Here is a 22,637-nt window from a genome sequence, read left to right on the forward strand (position 1 = left end):
CTGGAGCCTTCTAGCTCCTGGCTCACAGTCACTCCTCTGTCACCCCTGACCTCTTCCTGCTGCTCTCCTGGATCCTCAGGGACAGCCCTTCCCATACCCCAGGGCTCTGGGTTCCTTGGCCGCCTCTCCTCCAGCGACCCTCCACCCTCCCTCAGTCACTCACGCCAGCGTCACCTCTTGGACCCTGCCATTCCAGCACCTGCAGCGCCCCCCCATCTCAGTCCTAAGCTCCCCACTCTCGGACCACCATCTCCTTTTTGTCCAGCCCCCTGACCCCCAAAGCCTGTGACGCCACTGGAACCGCTGGTCTGTTTCTTTGACCTGCACCCCTCATCACAACAACTCCGCCCTGACATATATATACTCTTTTTCATTTTTAGTTATGGTAAAACATACATAACGTAAAATTTACCATTTTAACCTTCTTTGCATATACTCTTGACTCTCTTAAGAGTTAAACTCGGCTTCACCAACTCCTACCCTGCACCCCAGGACCTGAACATGGCTGGAGAGACACACCACCACCCTAACCTGGTCTCACTGTCATTTCCAGAGCTTGGACTTCAACAGGCCTCATCCTGCCCTGCCATCCCCCTCTTTCCCTAGACCATTCAGGTCCTTTCCCGCTCCCACTCCCCTATGTGAGTTTTCCACATCTTCTCCCTCCTCCAACCTCCAACTCCTCCTCCCCGCCTCCTCACTCCCAGCTAATGCCCTTGCTTCCCACTTCCCTGAGAAAACAGAAGCTTCTGAAGAACTTCCAGAGGTTCCCACCACCTCCTCCCACCTCCTGGCAACTCTCTCGCCTGGTCCCTACAGCTGAGTTATCTGTGCTCCGATCTAAAGCCGGCCGTCCCCTTGCATATGAGCTCCTGTCCCCTCCAGCACACTCGAGGGCATCGCTCCAGCAATTCTCCCCCGCACCATCACATCATCAGCTTAGCTCTCTCTATTGCATTGCTCCCATCAGCATGCTAAAGCACTGTCACCTTCCCTGAGAAACACATAACCTGCTTATCCCATTGGTTACTGCCCAGTTGCAATAAAGTGTCTCAAAAGAGTTGTCTACGTTTGCTGTCTCGGTTCTCCTCGAATTCCAGTCCCTCCAGGTGCACATCTCATGGCTCCACTGAAAACACTCCCGTCCGGCCGCCGCCGATGACCCCACGTCGCCAAGTGCAACCGTCAGTCCTCGGGCATCACCTTGCTTCTCCAGCCTCAGCATCCCACACAGTTGATCACTCTCTCCTCTTTTAAATACTCTCTTCCCTTCGCTCGTAAGACACTGCCCTCTCCTGGCTTTCCTCCCGCCTCCCTGGCTGCTCCTTCTCCTTCTCCTTGGCTGTCCGGCCCTCTTTCCCTCTCAGGGTCGGGTGCCCCAGGGCCAGTCCTTGGTCCTCTTCACTGCTCTACAATCATTCTTTGGAGATTTCATCCATCCCCCAATCTCAGAGTTTGAAATGCCTTCTGTATGTTGACAACTCCCATTTTCCTCCAGCCCATTTTCTCTCCCAATCCTTGGACTCATGTATCCAGTTGTCTGCTCACATACTGACGATTCCACCTGGACCTTGAATAGATATGCCCACGATGAAACTCCTGCTCTCCCACCTCAAACTTGCCTCACTACCCACGGACCTCACTCTCCTTCCAGCTGCTCAGGCCCGTGACCTTGGCACCATCCTGGAATCCTGCCTTTTTCTCACATCCCACATCCAATCAGAAAGCAAGTCCTGTTGGCTCTGGATCCAGAATCCAACCCCTTCTCACTTCTCCACTGCTACCACCCTGGTCCAATCCATCAATAATGAACAGCTTGCTTCCAACCTGGCCCCCAACCCTCTATCCTCAACACGCAACCAGAACGGTCCTTTAGAAAGGGGAGTCAGATGGCGTCACTTCTGCTCGAAGCCCTCCCAAGGCATCCCCCCATCTCATTGCCAGTGAGATTCAGGTCGTGCAGGTCCCCGGACCCAGTCCCATGCCACTCTCTGCTCCCTCTGTGTCCTCACCTAATGCATCTCCATCACTCTTCTCTCTGCTCCAGCCTCTGGCCTCCTCGTGGCTCTTCAGAAACTCCAGGCACTCGGCAGCCTTTAGGGCTTGAAGCCTGCTGTTCCCTCTGCCAGGAATGCTCTTCCTCCAGCTAACACTGTCGCCTCCCTGAAGTCTTGGTTCCAATGTCCCCTTCTCAGTGGGGCACTCTCTGTCCACCCTATTAGAAGTCACCGCCTGCCCCTCCCCTGCCAGCTGTTTATCGCTTTCATTCTGCTGGGTTTCCTCCCCGTCCTGCATACCTTCCTCCATCCTTTATAACCTACTTACTTATTACTTTGAGCGTTTCACTTCTCTCTCCCCCGTTAGAATGTAAGCGCCCCAAAGGCAGGGATCTTTATGCCTTGTTCATGGATAAAACCCAAGGAGAGACCCCAGTATCTCAAAGGTGTGGGTAAAGAGAACCCACTCCAAGTCTACTTGGGATTGCCAGTGTGCTTCCAGACGCTGGGTGATGTTACAACCCGGGCTTGTGTTTCGTAGGATTAATAACACCATCTCAGATGTGGGAGTCTGCCGTTGCACAAGCACTTTCACACACATCAACCTGTCTAACTGACAGAGACCCTACCGGGTGGGGGCTGTAAGGAGCTGTGTGACCTGCCAGAAGTCGCTGTGCTGTTACAGGCTGGGGCTGGGGCTGCAGAACGGGTCTCCCAACCTCAAGGTCCCTGGCTTCTCTCCTTCATCTCAACCTGCCTCTCCGATGTCCCCTCACGGAGTGCCTGCCTGCTGGGGACACACACACACGTGTGCCCCTCCACCTTCCCCAAACACCTGCTTTTTAAAGAAGGATATCAAGATCCCCAGAGGCCTGTGCATTTAAGCTGAATTACCCTCAATTATCTTTTAAAATACACTCCCAAAAATCTCAAGCAGATTGTTTCAAACACTGGGAATACAAATTCTAGAAAATTTGCCATCGAGGTGTCTAAAATAAATGTCAATGCGTTGGAGGAAGTTGCATTATTTCCTATGTAAGAATTACCTTTTAGACAGAAAAATGAAACCCAGTTAAACTCTGAACAAGCCCCTGGCTCCTCGCTCCTGTGGGCGGATCAGCGGGCCGTCCACGGACTTCTCCTGGCTGGACAGATGGACACACACGTGTGTGTCCGTGGAACTCCTGGGTAGGACCCACGCACACGGCCTGCCACGTTGGCACCCCGCCCTGTCCTCCAGAAGCCACCCCAGGTACTTCCTTTGGGAACACATGGTTACCTGCCCACAGGCCATGGGCAGCCCCAGTGCCACCTCGTCCTGCCTTCCTGGCACCATGCGATGGCCATAGGTCTGGAGAACTCAGAGGGCCCCGCCCTGGCCTAAGAAGGGTAGGAGAAATGATCCAAGCAAAAGGCAAAAGTCTCCATCTATGCGCAGAGGGCCCCAGGCTTCTTGGGGAACCAGGCAAAAGTATGCGGGATTGAGAGGAGATGGTCTGTGAGGGCTGCCTGTGATCAAGGATTTCATGGTCAAAGCCCGGCTCGGCCCCTCCCATGTCCCCACACAGCATACCCTGGAAGTCTCTGGGGCTCAAACAGCTGTGGTGACAACCAAGAGGCCTCATGAAGGCTCATCATGGAGCAGGAGGGGGAAGGAGATGGAGTGGGGTGGTCTCAGGGCCTGGACCTGCTTGGTGCACCACTCCTGGTTTCTGCAAACCTTTGGAACAAGGCCAGCGGGTGTCCCTCACCCCGACCTGTATAATGAATCCCCTCCAGGTAGCCCGTCCGCCTGCCCTGACCCCGGGCTCTTGCTCCCAGATCTGGGCACTTGCCTTGGCCATTGCAAGCCAGTCTGTCCTGGGCCAGGGCTGTGACAACGGGGCCTTACTGCCCTGACCGTTGCTCCAGTTCTTCTGGGGTCCTGTCCTCCCCCAGGCCCTGAACCCACTGCCCTCCCTGGGTGGGGTCTCTGTAGGCTCCATGGTGTGATGGCTCTGAGCTTGGACTCAAGAACAGGGCTTCTCAACCCCAGCACTGCTGACATTTTGGGGCTGGATAATTCTTTTTTTTTTTGGCTGCACCGCGCGGCACATGGGATCTTAGTTCCCCGACCAGGGATCGACCCCAAGTCCCTGGCACTGGAAGCACGTAGTCTTAGCCACTGGACCACCAGGGAAGTCCCGTGGATAATTCTTTATTGTGGGAGCCGTCTCGTGTATCGAATGATGCTAGGAATATCTCTAGCCTCTATCCAGTAAATTCTACCAGCACGTTCCTCTCCCCATCTCTTGGCATTGTCCTTTGTCCCTGGAGGGTGAAATTGCCCAGGGTTGAGAACCACTGCTCTAGAGTCAGACAGTCTTGGGATGTCAGGCCTGGTGCAGCCTCTGAGTGATCATGACCTTGCACAGGTCACTGTCAGCCTCATTTTCCCTGTCTGCAAGACACAGAGCCCTTCACCTGACTCACAGGCGGATGTGAGGATTAGAGTGAGGTCGTATAAGGACTTCCCTGGCGGTCCAGTGGTTAAGACTCCGCGCTTCCCCTGCAGAGGGCACGGGTTCGATCCCTGGTGGGGGAACTGAGATCCTGCATGCCACAAGGCGCGGCCAAAAAATAAAAAGAAGTCGTGTATGTGCAGACTTCAGCACAGCGTCTGGCACAGAGTAAACACTTAACGAATCGTCTGCTATTACTAGCTTCCGATGCTAAGCCTGCCAGACCCGGGGGCCTCGGCCGCCGCTGCTCTGCCTTACCTCTGGGTCCTGGTGGTCCTGCTGCCCACCAACCCCCAGCTAGGGGACTAGTGAATACAGGAGCCCTCAGAGACCTTCACCTGCGGGCTGTCCCAAATGCCAGGGAGGGTACCCGTGAGAGGTTGGCCAGGTGATTATTCATAGTGGCCAATCATGGACGCTCAGGGAGCCAAAGGGGAGCCTGGGTTCTACCCAAACCACTGGAGGCTTCCTTGAGCAGAGAACGGCCATTAGTATCCAGTGTGGGTCTTACATGAGAACCCCGTGTAGAAACTTGGTTAGGGGAGGGGCTGCAGGAAAGGAGGGGAGGGGGGACATCGAGAAGCCACCACGAGTAGTGAGTCAATTGGAGGGAAATCCAGGAAGAATTCATAAGGCCTCTCGCTGGGCCCAGGGAAGCCGAGGTTTGGGAGCTGCCGACGGAGGCATCTGAAGGAAGAGCAGGGCCTCCTCCCCGCCCCCGCCCCCTACTGCGTGGCCGTCTTGTACGAAGTGCCGCTGCTTCACACGGTGGACACAGTCACAGCCCATGGGACTCTGAGTCTGAGGACCGAATGGGGACTGACGGGGCTCAGGGCGTGGAGAGGGTGGGAGACTGAGCAGCTCACGTCAGCTCCTGCCCCGGGATGGCCACAGCTGCGGCCCGAGGAGGGAAGAGTAGAGGGCCAGTGTGCCCCCCGCCAGAGCTCCGGGCTTCGTTATGGGAAAGCGAGGCCAACGCCCCCGACGGCTACCTCCTCCGAGGGGCTGTGGGTTGGTGGGGGGGCCATGGCGGCGGTGGAGCAGCCAGCAGCTGCAGCCGTGCCCCAGGGTGACGGTGGGATCGGTGAGTTTCCGGGAGCTGCGCCCAAACCCTGGCGGAGGCGGCGGGGCGCCGGGGCTGAGCAGCAGCGGCAGAGCTGCCCGTGGTCGGCTGTGGGCCGGCCGCCGAGCCAGGGCGCACTGCCTGCCCGCGTGTCTGTGGGAACAGAGGTGCTGGAGGCCTCCCTCCAGCTCCACGCGTTCCCATGTGTGGAAAGCTAGAGCCAGGCGTGGAGCCGGTGTCCCGGCAGCCAAGGGGCCCAAGGGAGTCCGCGGTGGCAGCAAGTCAAATTGTCCCTGGGGGCCCTGGCTCTTTCTGTGGTGGGCGTGACCTGGGGTCACCTCCTGGAGGTTCCGGCCACCTAGAGCGCAGTCTTCTCCCTCTTAAGACGTGACTCCAAATTCTGAAGGCAGCTCTCAAAGTCCCTCTGTCGTGGGAAAACGGCGTGTCCCCTCCAGCCTCCATGATCCCCAATTCATTTGTTGGAGTCCTAACCCCCAGTACTTCAGAATGCGATCTTATTCGGAGAGTCTTTAAGGAGGTGATCAAGTTAAAATGAGGTGGGTCCCTAGGGTGACCCCAATCCAATATGACTGGTGTCATAAAACTGGGGAAGTTAGGACAGAGACAGACACACACGAAGGGAAGACAATGTGAGGAGGCACAGGCAGAAGACGGCCGTCTACAAGCCACGGAGGGAGGCCTGGAGCACAGCCTTCCCGCACAGCCCTCAGAGGGAGCCAACCCTGCCCACACCTTGATCTCCGGCTTCAGCCTCTGGAATTGTGAGAAAATACATTTCCACTGTTAAAGCCTCCCAGTCTGGCACTTGGTTACAGCAGGTCTAGAAAACTAATCCTCCCCCAGCAGTGCTCCTCACTATTCCTTGCTGGTCCATACCCCACCCGGCCCCTCCCTTCACATCCTCTGGTTTGCCTGAAGCCACAGAACGCAGGGCACTCAGAACAATGGACTTATATAAACAAGGTCCTACTGTATAGCACAGGGAACTATATTCAATATCCTGTGATAAGTCATAATGGAAAAGAGTATGAAAAAGATGGGAATTCCCTGGCAGTCCAGTGGTTAGGACTCCACACTTTCACTGCTGAGGGCCTGGGTTCAATCCCTGGTCGGGGAACTAAGATCCCACAAGCTGTGTGGTGTGGCCAAAAAAAAAAAAAAAAAAAAAAAATATATATATATATATATATATATATATATATATGAAAAAGAATGTGTATATATGTGTAACTGAATCACTTTGCTGGACAGCAGAAATTAACACAACATTGTAAATCAACTATACGCCAATAAAACAAACAAAAAAACAATGCTCATGAGCACAACACAGGGCAGAATCTGGGGCCAGAAGACCTGAGTTTGAGTCTTTATTCCACCACCTATTGACAGGAGGACAAAAGTGCCAACCTCTCTGAGCCTCAGTCTCTTCATCTCTAAAATGGGTATAGCATCATCGCACCTCTCTCACTGCGTTATTGTGAGTAGCAAAATAGAAACGAGAGGGCATATGTGAAAATTGTCTTTAAGTCATAGAGGACTGAATGAAGTCCTCACTGTTACTAATGTATTACTCTTTGGTAAGCACCCATCCCACTTTGGACTCGTACTGAACTTCCTGTCAACTAAAAACTTGATTCTCTTACTACTTTGTGCCAAAACATGTCTCTCCATCCCATACTTGTAAAGTTGCCTTTTTGGACTCAAGAATATTCCTCTTGGGGCTTCCCTGGTGGCGCAGTGGTTGAGAATCTGCCTGCCAATGCGGGGGGCACGGGTTCGAGTCCTGGTCTGGGAAGATCCCACATGCCGCGGAGCAACTGGGCCCATGGGCCACAGCTACTGAGCCTGCGCGTCTGGAGCCTGTGCTCCGCAACAAGAGAAGCCGCGATAGTGAGAGGCCCGCACACCGCGATGAAGAGTGGCCCCCACTTGCCGCAACTGGAGAAAGCCCTCGCGCAGAAACGAAGACCCAACACAGCCATAAATAAATAAATAAATAAATAAATAAAATTAAAAAAAAAAAAGAATGGCCCCCGCTTGCCCCAACTAGAGAAAGCCCTCGCACAGAGACGAAGACCCAACACAGCCAAAAATTAATTAATTAATTAATTAATTAATTTTAAAAAAAATTTAAGAATATTCCTCTTGTAAGAATTAACCCGTTATTCCAGCTTGAGAGCTTTTGGATCTCAATTCCCTTATCCAATATATTTACCATCCTTTCCAGCTGCGCATCATTCATAAATCCAGTGAGCGTGACCTTCTCTCTTCATCCAAGTCTTTACTGAACGTATTGAAAAAGGCATCAGGACAGAGCCCTCTCTCCAAATGATCTACACCCTTTGGAATTAGTCTTCAATTGGCAGCAATCTTACACAATCACAGTTAATATCCAGTGATGTGCTGCAGAGTCATGGTGGTAGTTTAAAATCAGCTACGGTAGGAGTATTTATACCACAGACATTAGCAAATGATGCAAATCATATTTCATCTCCCCCTTCCCACCCTGTCAAGAGCCAGTTGTTAAGTATTTACCAGCACACCACTGCATTCAGGCCACTTGTGTCATACTCAAGACACTGGGAGAGACTTTGTCAAACGCCTCCAAATTAACACATATATCTTTATGGAGCTTAATAGGCTACAAAACAGTTCAATATTCATGAGTTAACTTGGTTCTTTCAACATCCCAGGAAGTGAAAGGGCTGGATATTATTAGTATACCCATTTTAAATATGAGGAACACAAGGTTAATGACTGACTCAGGGCCGGACATCCAACTAGTGTCAAAGGGGCTCAAACTCCCATGTTCTGATCTCAAGGCCAGCGTTCTTTTCTGCTCACCCTCTGACTGCTCTCACGCTGGTTGTCAAAAGTACCCTGAATTCCCTCAGCAGCCACTGCTCTGGGTTCACAACGTGGGCAAGTTGAGAGGGAGAATCTCCAAAAGCCTTGGCCCTTCTCATTAGCAGCACATCCCTGAGGACTGATGAGTGATGCTTCTCTACTTCGGAGAGGGTCCTCAAGTGTTTGACAAGACTCTGCATTTCGTTTATAATTCATTGACGGCAGGAGGCCACCCAAAGTGACAGCAACTCTTCATGCAGTGTGTCTCAACTGGGGCCCACTGAGAAACACTGATTCGGGGTTCAGGGCCTGAAGGCCAGAAGAGATGACAGGTGACAGGTCATGGGGTAAGGAAAGCTCACGGTGGACGCTGCCAACTGGGAAAGCTGGACAGGTTTCGCTTAGCCCACAGTGCGTCTTAAACACTTTAAAAAATCTTAAAAATGGAAAGATTTCATATAAAAAGCCAGATTCCCAGAATCTCTTAAAACGCTGGAAATCTGGCAACACAGATGGAGTTGAGGGGCTGTCTGTTTCTGAAGGGGTGCGAGCTCTGCAATCCACCGTGCCCCCATTCCCTATTTTAGGGGTTGGATCTCTCACGCCCCTAGGGACCCAGCAATTAATGGGAAGAAATGGTGTGGGCCGCGTGCACAATGACAACCTGCCCTTGACCTGGGCCTCAGAGCTGGGGTGAACAGGGGATGCTGGCCTGTAGAGAGGCCTGGCTGCTTTGCCCTTTGAGGGCCGAGGTTTGGGTCATGGTACCTCAGAAGACGCGGTGGACAGACCCCAGCTGGGACGCTTCCCCGACCACTGGGAAGCTTCTTAACCTCTCTGCACCTTAGTTTCTCATCTTAAAAGTGGTGACAATAATAACATTTACTTCACAGTGTTGCGGTGAGGACAAACCATGTAAAAGTCTTAAAACCGCAATAAGCCCTCGGTCAACACCGGCTGCTACTATTCTGACCCCAGCCTGCTTCCCTTCCCTTCCCCTTCCTGAAGTCGCTGCTGTGGAGTCCTGGGTGCTGCGGAGGAAGTGAGGGCTGCTGGGGGGCAGTCTTGACAGATGGGGTGTCGACCACCCAGCGGGCATATTTTCGACAGGGTTTCTAAGACTGGATTTTCTCCTGGAGGCAGAGGTCTGGGTAAAATGGGGGAACGGGTGGTAAAGTCCGGGCTCAGAGCGGAAACTGAGGCAAGAAAAAGCAAAAGCACGACGATGCTTCCCGCGGGTGGCGGAGGGGTGGAGTGGGATTTACAGACAGAGCTGGAGCTCAGCTTCCCCTCCCTCTACGCAGGCCCCGCCCCCACCAGCAGGACCCTCCCCCACTCCTGCAGCACCTCCCCCAAGCCCACCCACCTGGGCCCCTGCTGTTGATTCAGCTGCTGGGACTGCAAGGAATCTGTTCACAGCCCTGGAGAGACCGAGGACCACAGGGCTCTCTCCTGGGCTCCACTGGCTTACTTTTTTTTTTTTTTTTTTTTTTTCTCGCCAACTAAAAACGTCATTAAAGGCCAAGAAGGCAGGCCTCGCAAACACACCGATTGCATCAGGCTGGACAGCGAGCTGCTGTCTGGAAAGATGGCGAACGCTCACAGGGTAACTCTGCATCTGAGCTCTCAGAACCGGGATCAGAGACAACCTTCTCGCTGGTGGGCGGAAAGCCCGGGGCTTCTCGCTGACTCTAGCCTTTACGAGGCAACGGTGTCAGTGAGGACAGCGGGCTGGGCTGGAAACCAGGGAGACACCGGTCGGTCACCAGAGCCAGTGCTCTGGGGTCTACAGCTGACACCTGGAGCCGGGACAGCGCCCAGCGTCGCATTTTAACCCAGCGGTGATGAGGGGCGCTCGGCGCATCCATGGCGTGCGGGCCTTGTGCAGAGTGCTTGGTACTCAGCTTCCCCCGGAGTCTTTATAGGCAGGGGATTAAGTCCTGTCCTACAAGGAGACACTGAGACCCAGGGAGCTAAGTGTCTGCCCAAGTCTGCCTAGCAGGTAAAGGGCACAGCTCAGCCTCTAAGGAGGCCTGGGGGCTCTGAAGCCTGTCTAGACAGCCCCGCCCCCGTCCAGCTCTCCCAGTGGGCGCCAAGGTCTAAGCAGCCGGCACAGGCCCCCAGGTAAGGCACATCTGAAGACGCCAGAGCGGGATGTTCCCAAGAGCAGACGCAGGGCGTGTGGGAGACCTGCCTCCAAACGTCCGGAGGCGGGCAAATGTCGCGGAAGCAGAAAGGGGTTCATTCTCTGTAACTCCAAGGATGTCCGGAGGCGGGCAAATGTCGCGGAAGCAGAAAGGGGTTCATTCTCTGTAACTCCAAGGGCAAGACCGAGGTCACAGGAAGAAAGAACCTCCCTCATCACAAGGACAACTGAAGAGGGGATGGACTTCCCTGATCATGGTGAACAGTTCCTATCGGAGAGGGACTGACGGGGCGTGGGCCAAGAGCACCTGCACAGCGCAGCTCAGGTGTCAGCAGGTCAAGGCGGGCACGCAGGAATGGCCCACCCTTGGGTCGTCGGGGTGTAGAGAGGGCGGGGCCAACGGCACAGAGGGATCTCAGGCTCCTTTTAGCATCAGCTGTCAAGGCCACCTCCTCTCCCCCACTGCCTCATTCATCCGCTCATTCATTCAAGAAACAGGGAGTTCCCTGGCGGTCCAGTGGTGAGGACTCTGCGCTTTCACTGCCGTGGCCCGGGTTCAACCCCTGGTTGAACCAAGGTTCCCCAAGCCGCACGGCCAAAAAAATACATATATATATTTTTCAGCACTGTGTTGAACAAGACAAATGCAGTCTGTGCCTTTAAGGAGCATGTCCATGAAATACTGAAATTTTTGGTACATGCTACAAGACAAAAGAAGGTGGAACTTTACACCTTGGAGTGGGAGAAAGTGTCCCTGGAAGAAGTGGTATTTAAGTCAAGACTTGAATGATGCACGTACTTAGGCAGGTGAAGGGAGCTGGAAGGGTGTTGCAGGCAAAGGGAACAGCATATGTGAAGCCCTCAAGGAAACGGAAGACGCAACAGATCAGGCCTGTGTTACAAGAAGCCCATTTGGCTACTCTGATGGGTTGGGGCTGGGGGGAGGGTGCCAGACCCTGTGCGGGGCACCAGTTGTCATCCAGGCGGAAGACAAGAGCAGCATGCACTAGCGTGGTGACGTGGGGAATAAGAAGTGGATGGAAGTGAGATGTGTCTAGGAAATAAAATCAAATAAAATGATTGTCCCGATGGAGAGAGGAGGAAGGGGTAGGGTCAAAGGTCACTCCCAAGTCGGAACTTGAGCTTTGATGTCACTGTCCAGCAACGTGGATGGCCCCACCCCCACTGCAAAGGGGACCCTGCTCTCTTGTCATCATGTGTTCACAAGGAGGCTTCCAATCTATTCTTCGGGAGTCAAGACTCTGGAATAATCCTCTGCCACCTCGCCCCACCTCTCTTCCCTTTGGGAGGGGCTGTCTAATGAGGTGGTGAGGGTCTGACACCTTCTGGACAAGTTCCTCTCCTGGGTCAGGGGGGAGGTGAAGTCACGGCTGTCCCCCGTGGCCTGCCTTCCCCTTTAGGGGGGGGTCTGCTGACAGGAGGCTGCCTATCTCCTCCTGTTAACCTGCACCAGGTAAGCAAACCCAAGGTTAGGGTGTCAGGTCCACCTTCTACATCTGGGCTTCAGGTTCAGGCTTCTTTCTTCAGTCCAGCTTTCCCTGCCATGAAGTTGATAAATGCCTGCCATCTGTGTCTCGTTCTCAGTGGGTTCAGGACCTGGGGTAAGGGGTGTGACTGGTCCCTCCCTGTACCCAAGCTCACCTGTTGGGCACACATGCTGATCAAGGTCTTTATTTTCCTATGAGGAGAGTCCCCTTAGCCCAAGAATGTATTGATAACTCTGTACTTGATTCCCAATTTTAAATAAACTTGCCTGCTGCCTGATATTCATTGGAAACTTTGTTGTAAATATTAACAGGCAATGCATTCTTCTAGCTGTTCTAAATTTTATCTTTGGATCGAGCACGGTCAGCAGTATTTGCACAGCCGTGTGATGTTCTGTCAGCCCTGGGCTTAGCCCGAGGAAACTGCTGTGGAATTGTTGAGGATATTGCTTAACTTGTCACACAGAATCCCCCGCATGTCGTCACACAGGAGACACTTCTCGGGGTCTCAGGGCCAGAAATCACAGTCTTTTGGGGCAAATGGTTTGACTTTTGTCCTACAGGCAGTGTAACCCCTCATGTGTCCCCGCTATGAGAGGGGGCTGCAGGACTCATGGTTTGCGTGTTGTCTGCTAACCTCCTCCTTGGCTACAACATCCTTTCCCTACCCTGCGTTCCTCTGTCCTGATTTCCTCACTATGTGTGTCTTTGCAAACTACCTCAAGCTCCTTTGGAATGAGGCGAGTACATCTTCCTGCATCTTTTCTCCCCCGCCCCCCTCACAGCATACTGTTCCTCACTCCAAGCCCCAGAATGTTCTTCAGTCTGGAAAGAAGGTTGACATGGGAGATGATCCAAGTTTGTAAATTCCAGTAAAGGCATGAGTGGCCACATGCTCATGAGACAGTTTCTCAAATTTCCTGGAAGTGAGTTTGGGGCGCAGAGAAATGGGTTTCACAGCTTAGGAAGCAAATCAGGAGGTGGGCCAGGCTGAGGTGTGCTACGGGGGCCCAAATACGCCCCCATAGGGTCCCTACGGGTTACCGAGGGTCTGCATATCCCAAAGAGCCACAGCCCCACCCCCAAAGTCTCCCTCAGCTGAATGCCCCCCAGAAGCAGGCTGGACCCTCTGGAGCAGTGATTCAAGAGGGCTCAGAATCCAGCCAAAGAGGAGAGCCATTTGCTCGTCCTGCATGTCTGCGGCTCTGCGTCCTCCGGTGACACCTCCCCCTGGTGCCACCTCAGCTCATTACCTCTGCCACTTAACGCTCACTAACAACGAGCTCTCACTCGCAATCACACCGCAGGCACTTGGGGCGAAGACAGCCTCCAGCTGCTGCACGCCTGGCCCATGCCGCCCGCCCGTGCTGTCTAGACGCTAGCATGGGGCCTGTCAGCATCCAAATGACAGCACGTGCCCAAGCCACCGGGCGTCAAAGTCGGCTCCCCGCCTGCGACTGCATGCATGGAATGAAGGCCAATTTTACGTCAACGTGACTCCAAAATAAAATGCCAGAAACTTCCCCCAGCACCTCGCCCCTCACCACCTTCATCACATGGGGAGGTCGGGGCTCCCGACTCCCCAGGAATCCTAGACTGAACCTCGTGATTGGGGTCACTCGGGGACCAGGTGTCACTACGATGTACTCACTGCTCCCAGAGCCTCCCAACCCCCCGGTCTTCTCAAGCCTCCCCTCCCCCACCGCCCATCCCTTCAGGTAGATCATCCCCCTTGGGCAAGGACGGAAACAGCCCAGGGCACCCACCTACTGCTGCTGGGGAGCCCCTGAGGGCTTACCTCAGTGCACCCCAAATCAGCTGCAATTTACAAGGATTCACTACGTAAGGGCCTGGCTCTGCTGTACCTCCCAGGGCCCTGAGCTGCCTCCCCATCAGCCAGCCCCCCCATTCGACCTGGCCTCCACCTTCAGACACCCCAGAACTTTAGAGCTGCCCGGGAAGAATATATTTAGTATACTAGCTCACACCTTTTCTCTAGGAGTCTGCATTTAAAAACCAACCCCACAAGCTAAGGAACACTTTTGCACTTAACCTAGGGCAGTGGTTAGGTTGTAGGCCAGTGGGTCGGACCTTTGTCTGGGGGCCTTGATGAACTGCACGTGTTTCCGTGGTGACCAGCACCCAGTGACGGTCTCTCTGCATCCAGGGCTGCTCCAGCTCTGGGCCAGCCAGGCTCCCCCTGCAGCCAGTGCCCTGCACCATTCCGCCCTGGGCCAACCGACCAGAGGGGTGTGGGGTAGAGAGGGGGCGGGGCTGCCCTGGCCTTCAGAGCGGCCCAGGCAGGAAAGCAAGTTCCTCTGCCCCTCCTCAGGGAGGAGAAGTTGAGAAAAGCACTCTCATTCGGCCCACCCCCTGCCCCCGAGTCACCAGCCTACCCCACCTTCCTGTTCTCTGAAAGCCAACTTCAAATTGCCCCTACGAAGGGCTTTCCTGACGTCTCCCTTGTCAGAGCCCGGAGGCCTGAGTCATCCACTCTGGCACTTCCTGTGGGATGGCCAAGTCTGCTCCCCATCCTGGACTGCCAGCCTGAGGGCGGGGACTGGGTCCCTCACACCTCCAGGGCCCTGAGAGCATCCCATCTGTTGCCAGGTGACTCCTACCGGTGAGGTGGCCAAAGTGACGGGTGGGGCTGGACCGGCAGAGCTCAGACCAGGCTGCAGGCTTCAGACCCACAGCTCCAACCCCTCCCTCCCCACAGATGGATGGGGCTCTGGGGCAGGCGGCCTTTCCACGTGGGGCCTCAGCACTTCCTTCTGGACCAGGGGCACCCAACGTGGGACCAGCTAGGCTGTCCTCCTCTCACACTGCCGGGAGGAGGCTCAGGAGGGTCCAACTGACGTGCAATGGGCCTGAGTGTGCCTCTGAGCCAGTGCAGGGCTGGCTGCCCCAGAGGCCCTGAAACAGGATGCCACCACCACCCTTCCTGACCCAAACAAAGCCCTGCCTGCAGCCTGGAAGGCTTTCAGGTGTTCGCCATACGTGTTTGGGGGTAGGTTTCTAGAGCTCAAGTTGTGCCAGGGCTCAGCAGGTCCCTGTTCCTCCCGACTGGCAGAAAGCGTGTGTGCACACGTGTGTGGGGGGTGTTGGGCACATGGGTGCACTCACACACACGTGAGGGCAAGGAGGTGTGTCTGGGGGTCTGGGGGTGGGGAGGAAGTGGAACAAGCCAGAGCACTAGACCATTTTCACATGAACCAAAACCTTGGCTTCAGGCTCACTCGTCCCTGTCTGCAATGGCTCTGAGAGGCAGGGCCCAGGGACGGCGGGAGGTAAGGGGACACTGAGCAAGAGGGAGGGCAACGGTGGCGGTGGCTGGCAGCAGGGTCTGGGCAGAGGCTCCAGCTGTCACAGGGGATGAGAAGAGGCACTGCCATGGGTCCAGATGGGGGCAGAAGTGCCAAGAGGGGGCCGTGGAGTGTGACCAGAGGCTGAGAGCCAGCAACTCTCAGTGGAGCCCCAGGGCTCCTGCTCCTGGGCTGGTGGGGGAAACAGCGCCTACCTGTACCACGGCGGGTGGGTGCTGAAGGCCTGGAGTCATAGGTGGCTGGGTCCTGCAGTGGGGGAGTCATCCAGTGCCCCCTCGGTGCCCAGGCCCAGAGCCTACCGTGCCTGCAGCACCAAGGGCCATTCTGAGGAGGATCTGAAAGGAGAGGGCAGTGGGAGGGGCGGGCCAGACCCCAAGCCCCAGAGGCAGACTCACAATGGGCCTGAGGATGCTGAGGGGCCCGCTGCATGGACCCACTCCCTGGCACGGTCTGAGGAAGGCAGGAGGTGTGCAGGAAGGGACGAGGGGGCAGGCGAGGGCCAGCCCGGCTGGGTGGCACGAGGAGGAGTGTGGGGTGGGAGCAGTGTGAGTGCAGGAAGCCGTCAGAGGCGGGTCCTGCAGGACAGAGTTAGATGGATGAGAGCAGAGGATCCAGGCAGAGCCCAGGCCCTGGCAGGGCAGGCAAATTTGGGGGACTTGGCAATAGGCGGAGGAGGACCATCAGCCAGGTTGGGACCTGGATGACTTCTGGAGCTCAGGGACATCCCAAGGGAATCTAGGGTGGCCGGCAGGTAGAGCTGACCTGCTCTGTACTCTGCTCAGCTCACATAGAACCCTCCCTGTGTGCACAGCCTGGTTTCACCCCCATGTAAGAGCAGGACGGCTGTGGGCTGGGGTCAGAGCCCACCTTGTGAGTTGGAGTCCCTGGGCAGATGGTGGGGAGTCGGGGATGGGGGGGCAGCGCAGTACCTACAGGGGGCGGGGCTTGAGAGCAGTTCAGGGTCACGTGTAGGTGGTGTTGGCCAGAGGGCGACTCTGAGAAGGTGAGGAGAAAGGGGAGGCAAGGAGAGGAGGAAGATGCCAGCAGGGGAGATGTTACCAACCCAGGGCTGGGAGGAGGTGCCCTGCAGGAAGCGGGGAGACAGAGGGACAATCTGAAGGGAGTGAGGTGTCCAGGCAAGAGGATGCCAAGTGGAGACAGGGCAGGTGCCAGGCGGTGGGGAGGAGGGGAGGGGAAGGAGGAGAGGTGCCAGAAAGGGGGGAGGAGGGGAGGTGCCAGGCAGGGGGGAGGAGAGGAGGTGCCAGGCAGGGGGGAGGTGCCAGACACAAGGGAGGAAGGGAGGTGCCAGGCAGGGGAGAGGAGGGCAGATACCAAGCAGGGGGGAGGAGCGGAGGTGCCAAGCAGGGGGGAAGAGGGGAAGTGCCAGGCAGGGGGAGAAGGGGAGGTGCCAGGCAGCGGGTGGAGAGGAGGGAGAGGATGCCAGTCAGAAGCAGAATGGGAAAGTGCTAGGCGGGGAGGAGCAGGTACAAGGCAGCTGGGGAGGAGGGAAGGTACCAGGCAGGAGGGTGCCAGGCAAAGGGAAAGAGGGGAAATGCAGGGGAGGGAGAAGGGGAAGGTACCAGGTAGGGGAAGGAGGGAAAGATGCCAGGCAGGGGTGAGGAAGGGGGAGAATCAGAGAGGAGGCGGGATGGGAGTTTGCCAGTCATGGAAGAGGTGCAAGAAAGGGAGTGGGGGGAGGTGCCGGGCAGGGGGAGGGAGAGAATCAGTAGTGGGGGGGTAGAGATCAGGAAAGGAGGAGGGGAGGAAGAAGCCAGGCAGGGAGAAGGGGGTGCAAGGTAAGGGGAAGGTGCCAGGTAAGAGGAAGGTGCCAGGAAGGGAAAAGAAGGGAGGTGCCAGGCAAGGGGAGGAGGGGGTAGATGCCAGACGGGGTGGGGGGAGGGATGCCAGGCAGACGGGAGGAGAGGAGATACCAGGCAGGGGGGAGGAGGGATGCCAGGCAAGGGAAGGAGGGGTGATGCCAACAGAAGCAAGACGGGTACTGCCAAGCAGGGAAAGCCGAGGTGCCGGCGCAGCGCGGCGGCGCGGCGTCTCCTCCAAGGGCCTGGGACCGCGCGGCGCGGGTCGCTCACCTGCTCCCCCGGGACCCTGGCCCGGCGCGCGGCTGCTCGCTCCCAGCTCGGCGCTCGGCTCGGCCCCGGCGCCTGCGCCGCTGCAGCCCTGAGCGGGGGAGGCGCAGGGAGCGTCTGCAAAGAGCGAGGAGCTTAATAATGAGTTAGGGATCAGAGCAGGCAGCGTCGCCCCATCCATCCGAATATGTGATCGCCAGGCTAGGAGCACGGCGGCGCGCCCTTGCCGGGCCCATTGTGATCTGCAGTCTGTGCGCAGATGTGCCTTCGGTCTGTAGATGCACCTACGCGCCCGTGGATTCACACAGACCGTCAGAGCGTCTGATGTGACCGCAGGCGTTACCTACTCTAGGACCAGACACACACACACACACACACACACACACACACACACACACACACGCACACACGCTGTGGGGTGGGGAGGGGGCTTCGGTTCCACTCCAGGTTCAGGGACAGGCTCTGACCCATGCCCCCCACCCCATTATGCACTTGACACTCATGGTCTAATCTGGGTTCCTCCCAGCTTTACTCCTGTCTCTGCAGGGACTCTGGCGGCCAAGAGAAGCCCTTTCTGGACGTCCAGCTAGATAGGCCGCTCTGGTCACCCCACGGGCTCGCTGTCTCTGTGAATCTGAGTACTCTGATTACCTCATATGAATGAAATCATACAGTATTTGCCCTTATGTGACTGGCTGATTTCACTTAGTATAAAGTCCTCAAGGTTCATCCATGCTGTAGCATGTGTCAGAATTCCTTTCCTTCTAAGGCTGAATACGATTCTGTTGTCTGCAACAGAGAAAGACAAACATCATATGATAATCACTTATATGTGGAATCTAAAAAAATGATACAAATGAACTTATTTACAAAACAGAAATAGACTCACAGACATAGAAAACAAACATGGTTACCAAAGGGGAGGGGGGGGAGGGATAAATTAGGAGTTTGGGATTAACACATACACACAACTATATACAAAATTCAATCATTTGTGAGTGAGACCTGGGGCTGTTCACTGTACTACTGCTTGAATAGCAAGAATTTGGAAACGTCTGAAGGTTCATCAACAGGTGACATAGTAAACAAATCACGTGACCGGTGTAAACAGGTGACAAGATAAATACACCACTCAATGAATCTATCAAAGAGTAGGGCAGGAATTCCCTGGCGGTCCAGTGGTTAGGATTCTGTGCTTTCATTGCTGAAGGGCCCGGGTTCGATCTCTGGTGGGGGAACTAAGATCCTACAGGCTGTGCAGTGTGGACAAAAATGAAAGACAAAACAAAACAAAGCAAAAAAAAAAAAAAAAAACAGTAGGGAAACCCTCTATGTACTGATAGAGAAGGATAGAGAAGAATCTCAAAGATGAGACAAGAGAATAAAAGGAAAATGTGCAGAACAGTGTGTAAAGCGTGCTGGTGTGTGTGTGTGTGTGTGTAAGTGCACGAACACACACACACAGGCTTCTGGACAGATACAGGAGAAACTGGTCACAGCAGCTGCCTCTGGTGAGGGGCTGGAGGACAGGGGTGGAGGGACATTTACTTTCCACTGTGTTTTCTTTTGTAGCTTTTGAATTTAGAATATTTTACCCATTCAAAAAATATGTAAAAGTTAACAAAAATCATTTATATCATCTTTTAGACTTTCAATATTTTCTGAGCACCCACTATGTAAAATCAGACCACAAACCCATGAACCCATACAGGACCCTTTGTCTGTTCATCTCCCTCAGGCTTTCTGCGCTTCTTCCTGGAGCTGGTATTACTGTGGGCCCGGCCCTGTACTAGGCTCTGTGGGGCAGGGATATGAGATGCCTCTGGACCAGGTGGGGGATTAATACAGGTAAATAGCTCACTACACCAGGTAGAAGGAAGGAGACCAGTCACAGAGGCCAGCCCCGATGCTGGGGGTTACAGCAAGTAGAATGGAGGGTGCCAGGGACTGTGGGGAAGCAGGAATGGGGAGTTAGTGTTAATGGGGACAGAATTTGTGTTGCTAGATGAAAACAGTTCTGTGGATGGACGGTGGTCATTAACAATGTGAACGTAGTTAATGCCACAGAACTGTACACTTAAAAATGGTTAAGATGGTAAATTTTCTTTTATTTGTATTTTACCACAATTAAAAAAAACTTTCTAATGCTCCTAGAAAGTAAGAAAGATGTGGGATTTCCCTGGTGGTCCAGTGGTTAAGACTCCACGCTTCCACTGCAGAGGGGCACGGGTTCAAGCCCTGGTCAGGGAACTAAGATCCCACATGCCACGTGCCCCACCCCACCCCACCCCCACCCCCGCCAAAAAAAAGTAAGAAGGACGTGTTTCCTCACCCTCACCACGTGTCCAGCGCTATATCAGGTGTTTGTTCTTCCCAACAGCCCTGCAGGACGGACATTATTATTTGCATTTACAGAAGATAAAACACGAAGTTCTGGGAGGTCAAGTGACACGTCCGAGGCCATGTAACTCGCACGTGGCAGAGCTGGGGTTCAAATCCACGTCCGTTGGGCTTCTTCCCATGCCCCCCCACAGGCAACTCTGCGGAAGAGGGTGGGTGGTACGTTCATGGAAGAGGCAGCCTTGGTGCTGAGTCTTTTTTTTTTTTTTAACATCTTTATTGGAGTATAATTGTTTTACAATGTTGTGTTAGTTTCTGCTGTATAACAAAGTGAGTCAGCTATACATACACATATATTCCCATATCCCCTCCCTCTTGCGTCTCCCTCCCACCCTCCCTATCCCACCCCTCTAGGTGGTCACAAAGCACCGAGCTGATCTCCCTGTGCTATGCGGCTGCTTCCCACTAGCTATTTATTTTACATTTGGTAGTGTATATATGTCCATGCTGCTCTCTCACTTCGTCCCAGCTTACCCTCCCCACCCCGCCGTGTCCTCAAGTCCATTCTCTACATCTGCATCTTTATTCTCAGCCATAAAAAGAAACGAAATTGAGTTATTTGTAGTGAGGTGGATGGACCTAGAGTCTGTCATACAGAGTGAAGTAAGTCAGAAAGAGAAAAACAAATACCGTATGCTAACACATATATATGAAATCTAAAAAAAAAATGGTTCTGATGGTGCTGAGTCTTGAGGAACCAAGCACCGGCCTGGTGAACCGAAGGAGTAGGCAAAGGAGCCTGCCCGGTGCGGGGGTCCGGGGTGCTTGCCCAGGAGTTTGTGCTTTGTCCCGGGCTGGTGGGCACCAGCAAGGGGCTGCTGTACATTCTGGAGTTCTGGGCTTTCCTTGGGGTTTTCAGGACTCGTCAGCCCCCTCCCCTGCTTCACTGTCCCTCAAACATACCCACAGATCAGGACAGGGAAGGTACAAAGATTCCAGAAACTGCTCTGAGAGTTAATCAGATTTTTTCTGATTTAGTGCTTTTCTTAAAGGGTCCTCCCTCAATTGTATAAACTTCAGGCCCCACAGATACCTGGACGTGGTCCTGACTGAACCCACAGAATGAACTGTGAGTGCTCTTCTTCTCCTGGGCAACTTTTGTTTTTCTCTGGAGTTCATAATTAGCTTAAAAAATACTTTATTTTTTAGAGCAATTTTAGATTCACAGCAAAATGGGGTAGAAAGTACAGAGGGTTCCCATATACCCCCGAGCCCCCCAACCCCGACACATGGCCTCCCCCATCATCAACATCCCCCAGCAGAGGGGTACACTTGTAACTATTGACGAACATACACTGACACATCACAATCACCCGAAGTCCATAGTTTACATGAGGGTTCACTCTTGGCGTTGTACATTCTCTGGGTTTGGATAAATGTATAAGGACATGTATCCAGCATTATAGTATCATCCAGAGTAGTTTCACTGCCTAAAGTCCTCCGTGCTGTCTATTCATCTTTCCCTCTCCTAACCCCTGGCAACCCTGATTTTTAACTGTTTCCATAGCTTTGCCTTTTTCAGAAGGTCATATACTTAGAATCATACAGGATGTAGCTTTTTCAGATTGGCTTCTTTCACTTCAAAATATGCATTTAAGGCTCCTCCTTTAATGTCTCCCTGTGGCTTGATAGCTCATTTCTTTTCAGAATAATATTCCATTGTGTGGATGCACCGCAATAATAATTACCTTTTTAAAAAAAATGCTTGTTTGTTTGTTTGTTTGCTTAGTTTTCTACGTACTTATCAAATCAACCCCAAAGCTCTGCAGACTATCTAGACCTCTTCTCAGGGCATTCAGGCTCTATAGGCTCTTCTGGAACCTTCTGACCTGTTCCACCCGGACTGGCTGCCCACAGCTGTCATCCTGGAATCTCCCTTCACCTTAATCTTGGGAATTCTCTTCACAGCTCTACTGTTCTTTCATTCATTCGACGAGTTGGTGTTGAGAGCTTACTGTATGCCTGGTGTTGTTTTGGGAACTAGGATACAGCAATGAATAAAATGAACCAAAAAGCTTCTTCCCACTCGGAACTTGACTTCAAATGGGAAAGACAGACAACAAGTAAGAAAAATATGTGAGATGTTCATTCCAGGCATGCAAGGCTGCTTCAATATTAAAAAATCTATCAATGTTGGGACTTCCCTGGTGGTCCAGTGGGTAAGAAGACTCTGCCCTCCCAATGCAGGGGGCCCGGGTTCAATCCCTGGTCGGGGAACTAGGTCCCGCATGCATGCTGCAACTAAGAGTTCGCATGCCGCAACTAAGAAGTCCGCATGCTGCAACAGAGATCCCGCGTGTCGTAACTAAGACCCGGAGCAGCCAAAATAAATAAATATTTTTTAAAAAATCTATCAATGTAACCTACCATATTAACAGGCTAAAGAAGTAAAATCAAATGATCACATCAATCAATGCAGAGAGAGCATTTGACAAAATTCAACACCCATTCATGATAAAAACTCTCAGAAAAACTGGAATAGAGGGAACTTCCTCAACTTGATAAAGGGCATCTACAGAACACCTTGAGCTAACACTACACTTAACTGTGAAAAACTGAATGCTTTTCCCCTAAGATCCAGAACAAGGCAAAAATGTCCACTCTCGTTACTCTTATTCAACACATTGCTGGAAGTTCTAGCCAGAGCAACAAGGCAAAAAAAGGAAAGAAAAGACATAGAAATCATAAAGAAGAAATAAAAGTATCCCTATTTGAAGATGACATGACTGTCTACACAGAGAATC

General features: G+C 53.6%; 1 protein-coding gene across 2 annotated transcripts in view; it reads right to left on the reverse strand.

The window, feature by feature from the left end:
* The window catches only part of SMARCD3 (SWI/SNF related BAF chromatin remodeling complex subunit D3), a 33,299-nt gene extending 15,714 nt beyond the window's left edge, over window positions 1-17,585 (reverse strand). The window contains exons 1-2 of one of the 2 annotated variants that reach the window (XM_068549708.1): window positions 17,497-17,585; window positions 15,601-15,741 (exon numbers count right to left, since the gene is read on the reverse strand). In XM_068549708.1, the coding sequence (XP_068405809.1) occupies window positions 15,601-15,639 (39 nt within the window). In that variant the 5' untranslated portion in view covers window positions 15,640-15,741; window positions 17,497-17,585. Of the gene's footprint in view, window positions 1-15,600; window positions 15,742-16,339; window positions 16,361-17,496 lie in introns of those variants that run through there. The other variant, XM_068549709.1, reaches the window with a different exon arrangement.
* Window positions 17,586-22,637: the final 5,052 nt, after the last annotated feature.

The sequence above is a fragment of the Eschrichtius robustus genome, chromosome 8 (genome assembly GCF_028021215.1).
Source record: "Eschrichtius robustus isolate mEscRob2 chromosome 8, mEscRob2.pri, whole genome shotgun sequence".
Classification (NCBI taxonomy): Eukaryota; Metazoa; Chordata; class Mammalia; order Artiodactyla; family Eschrichtiidae; genus Eschrichtius; species Eschrichtius robustus.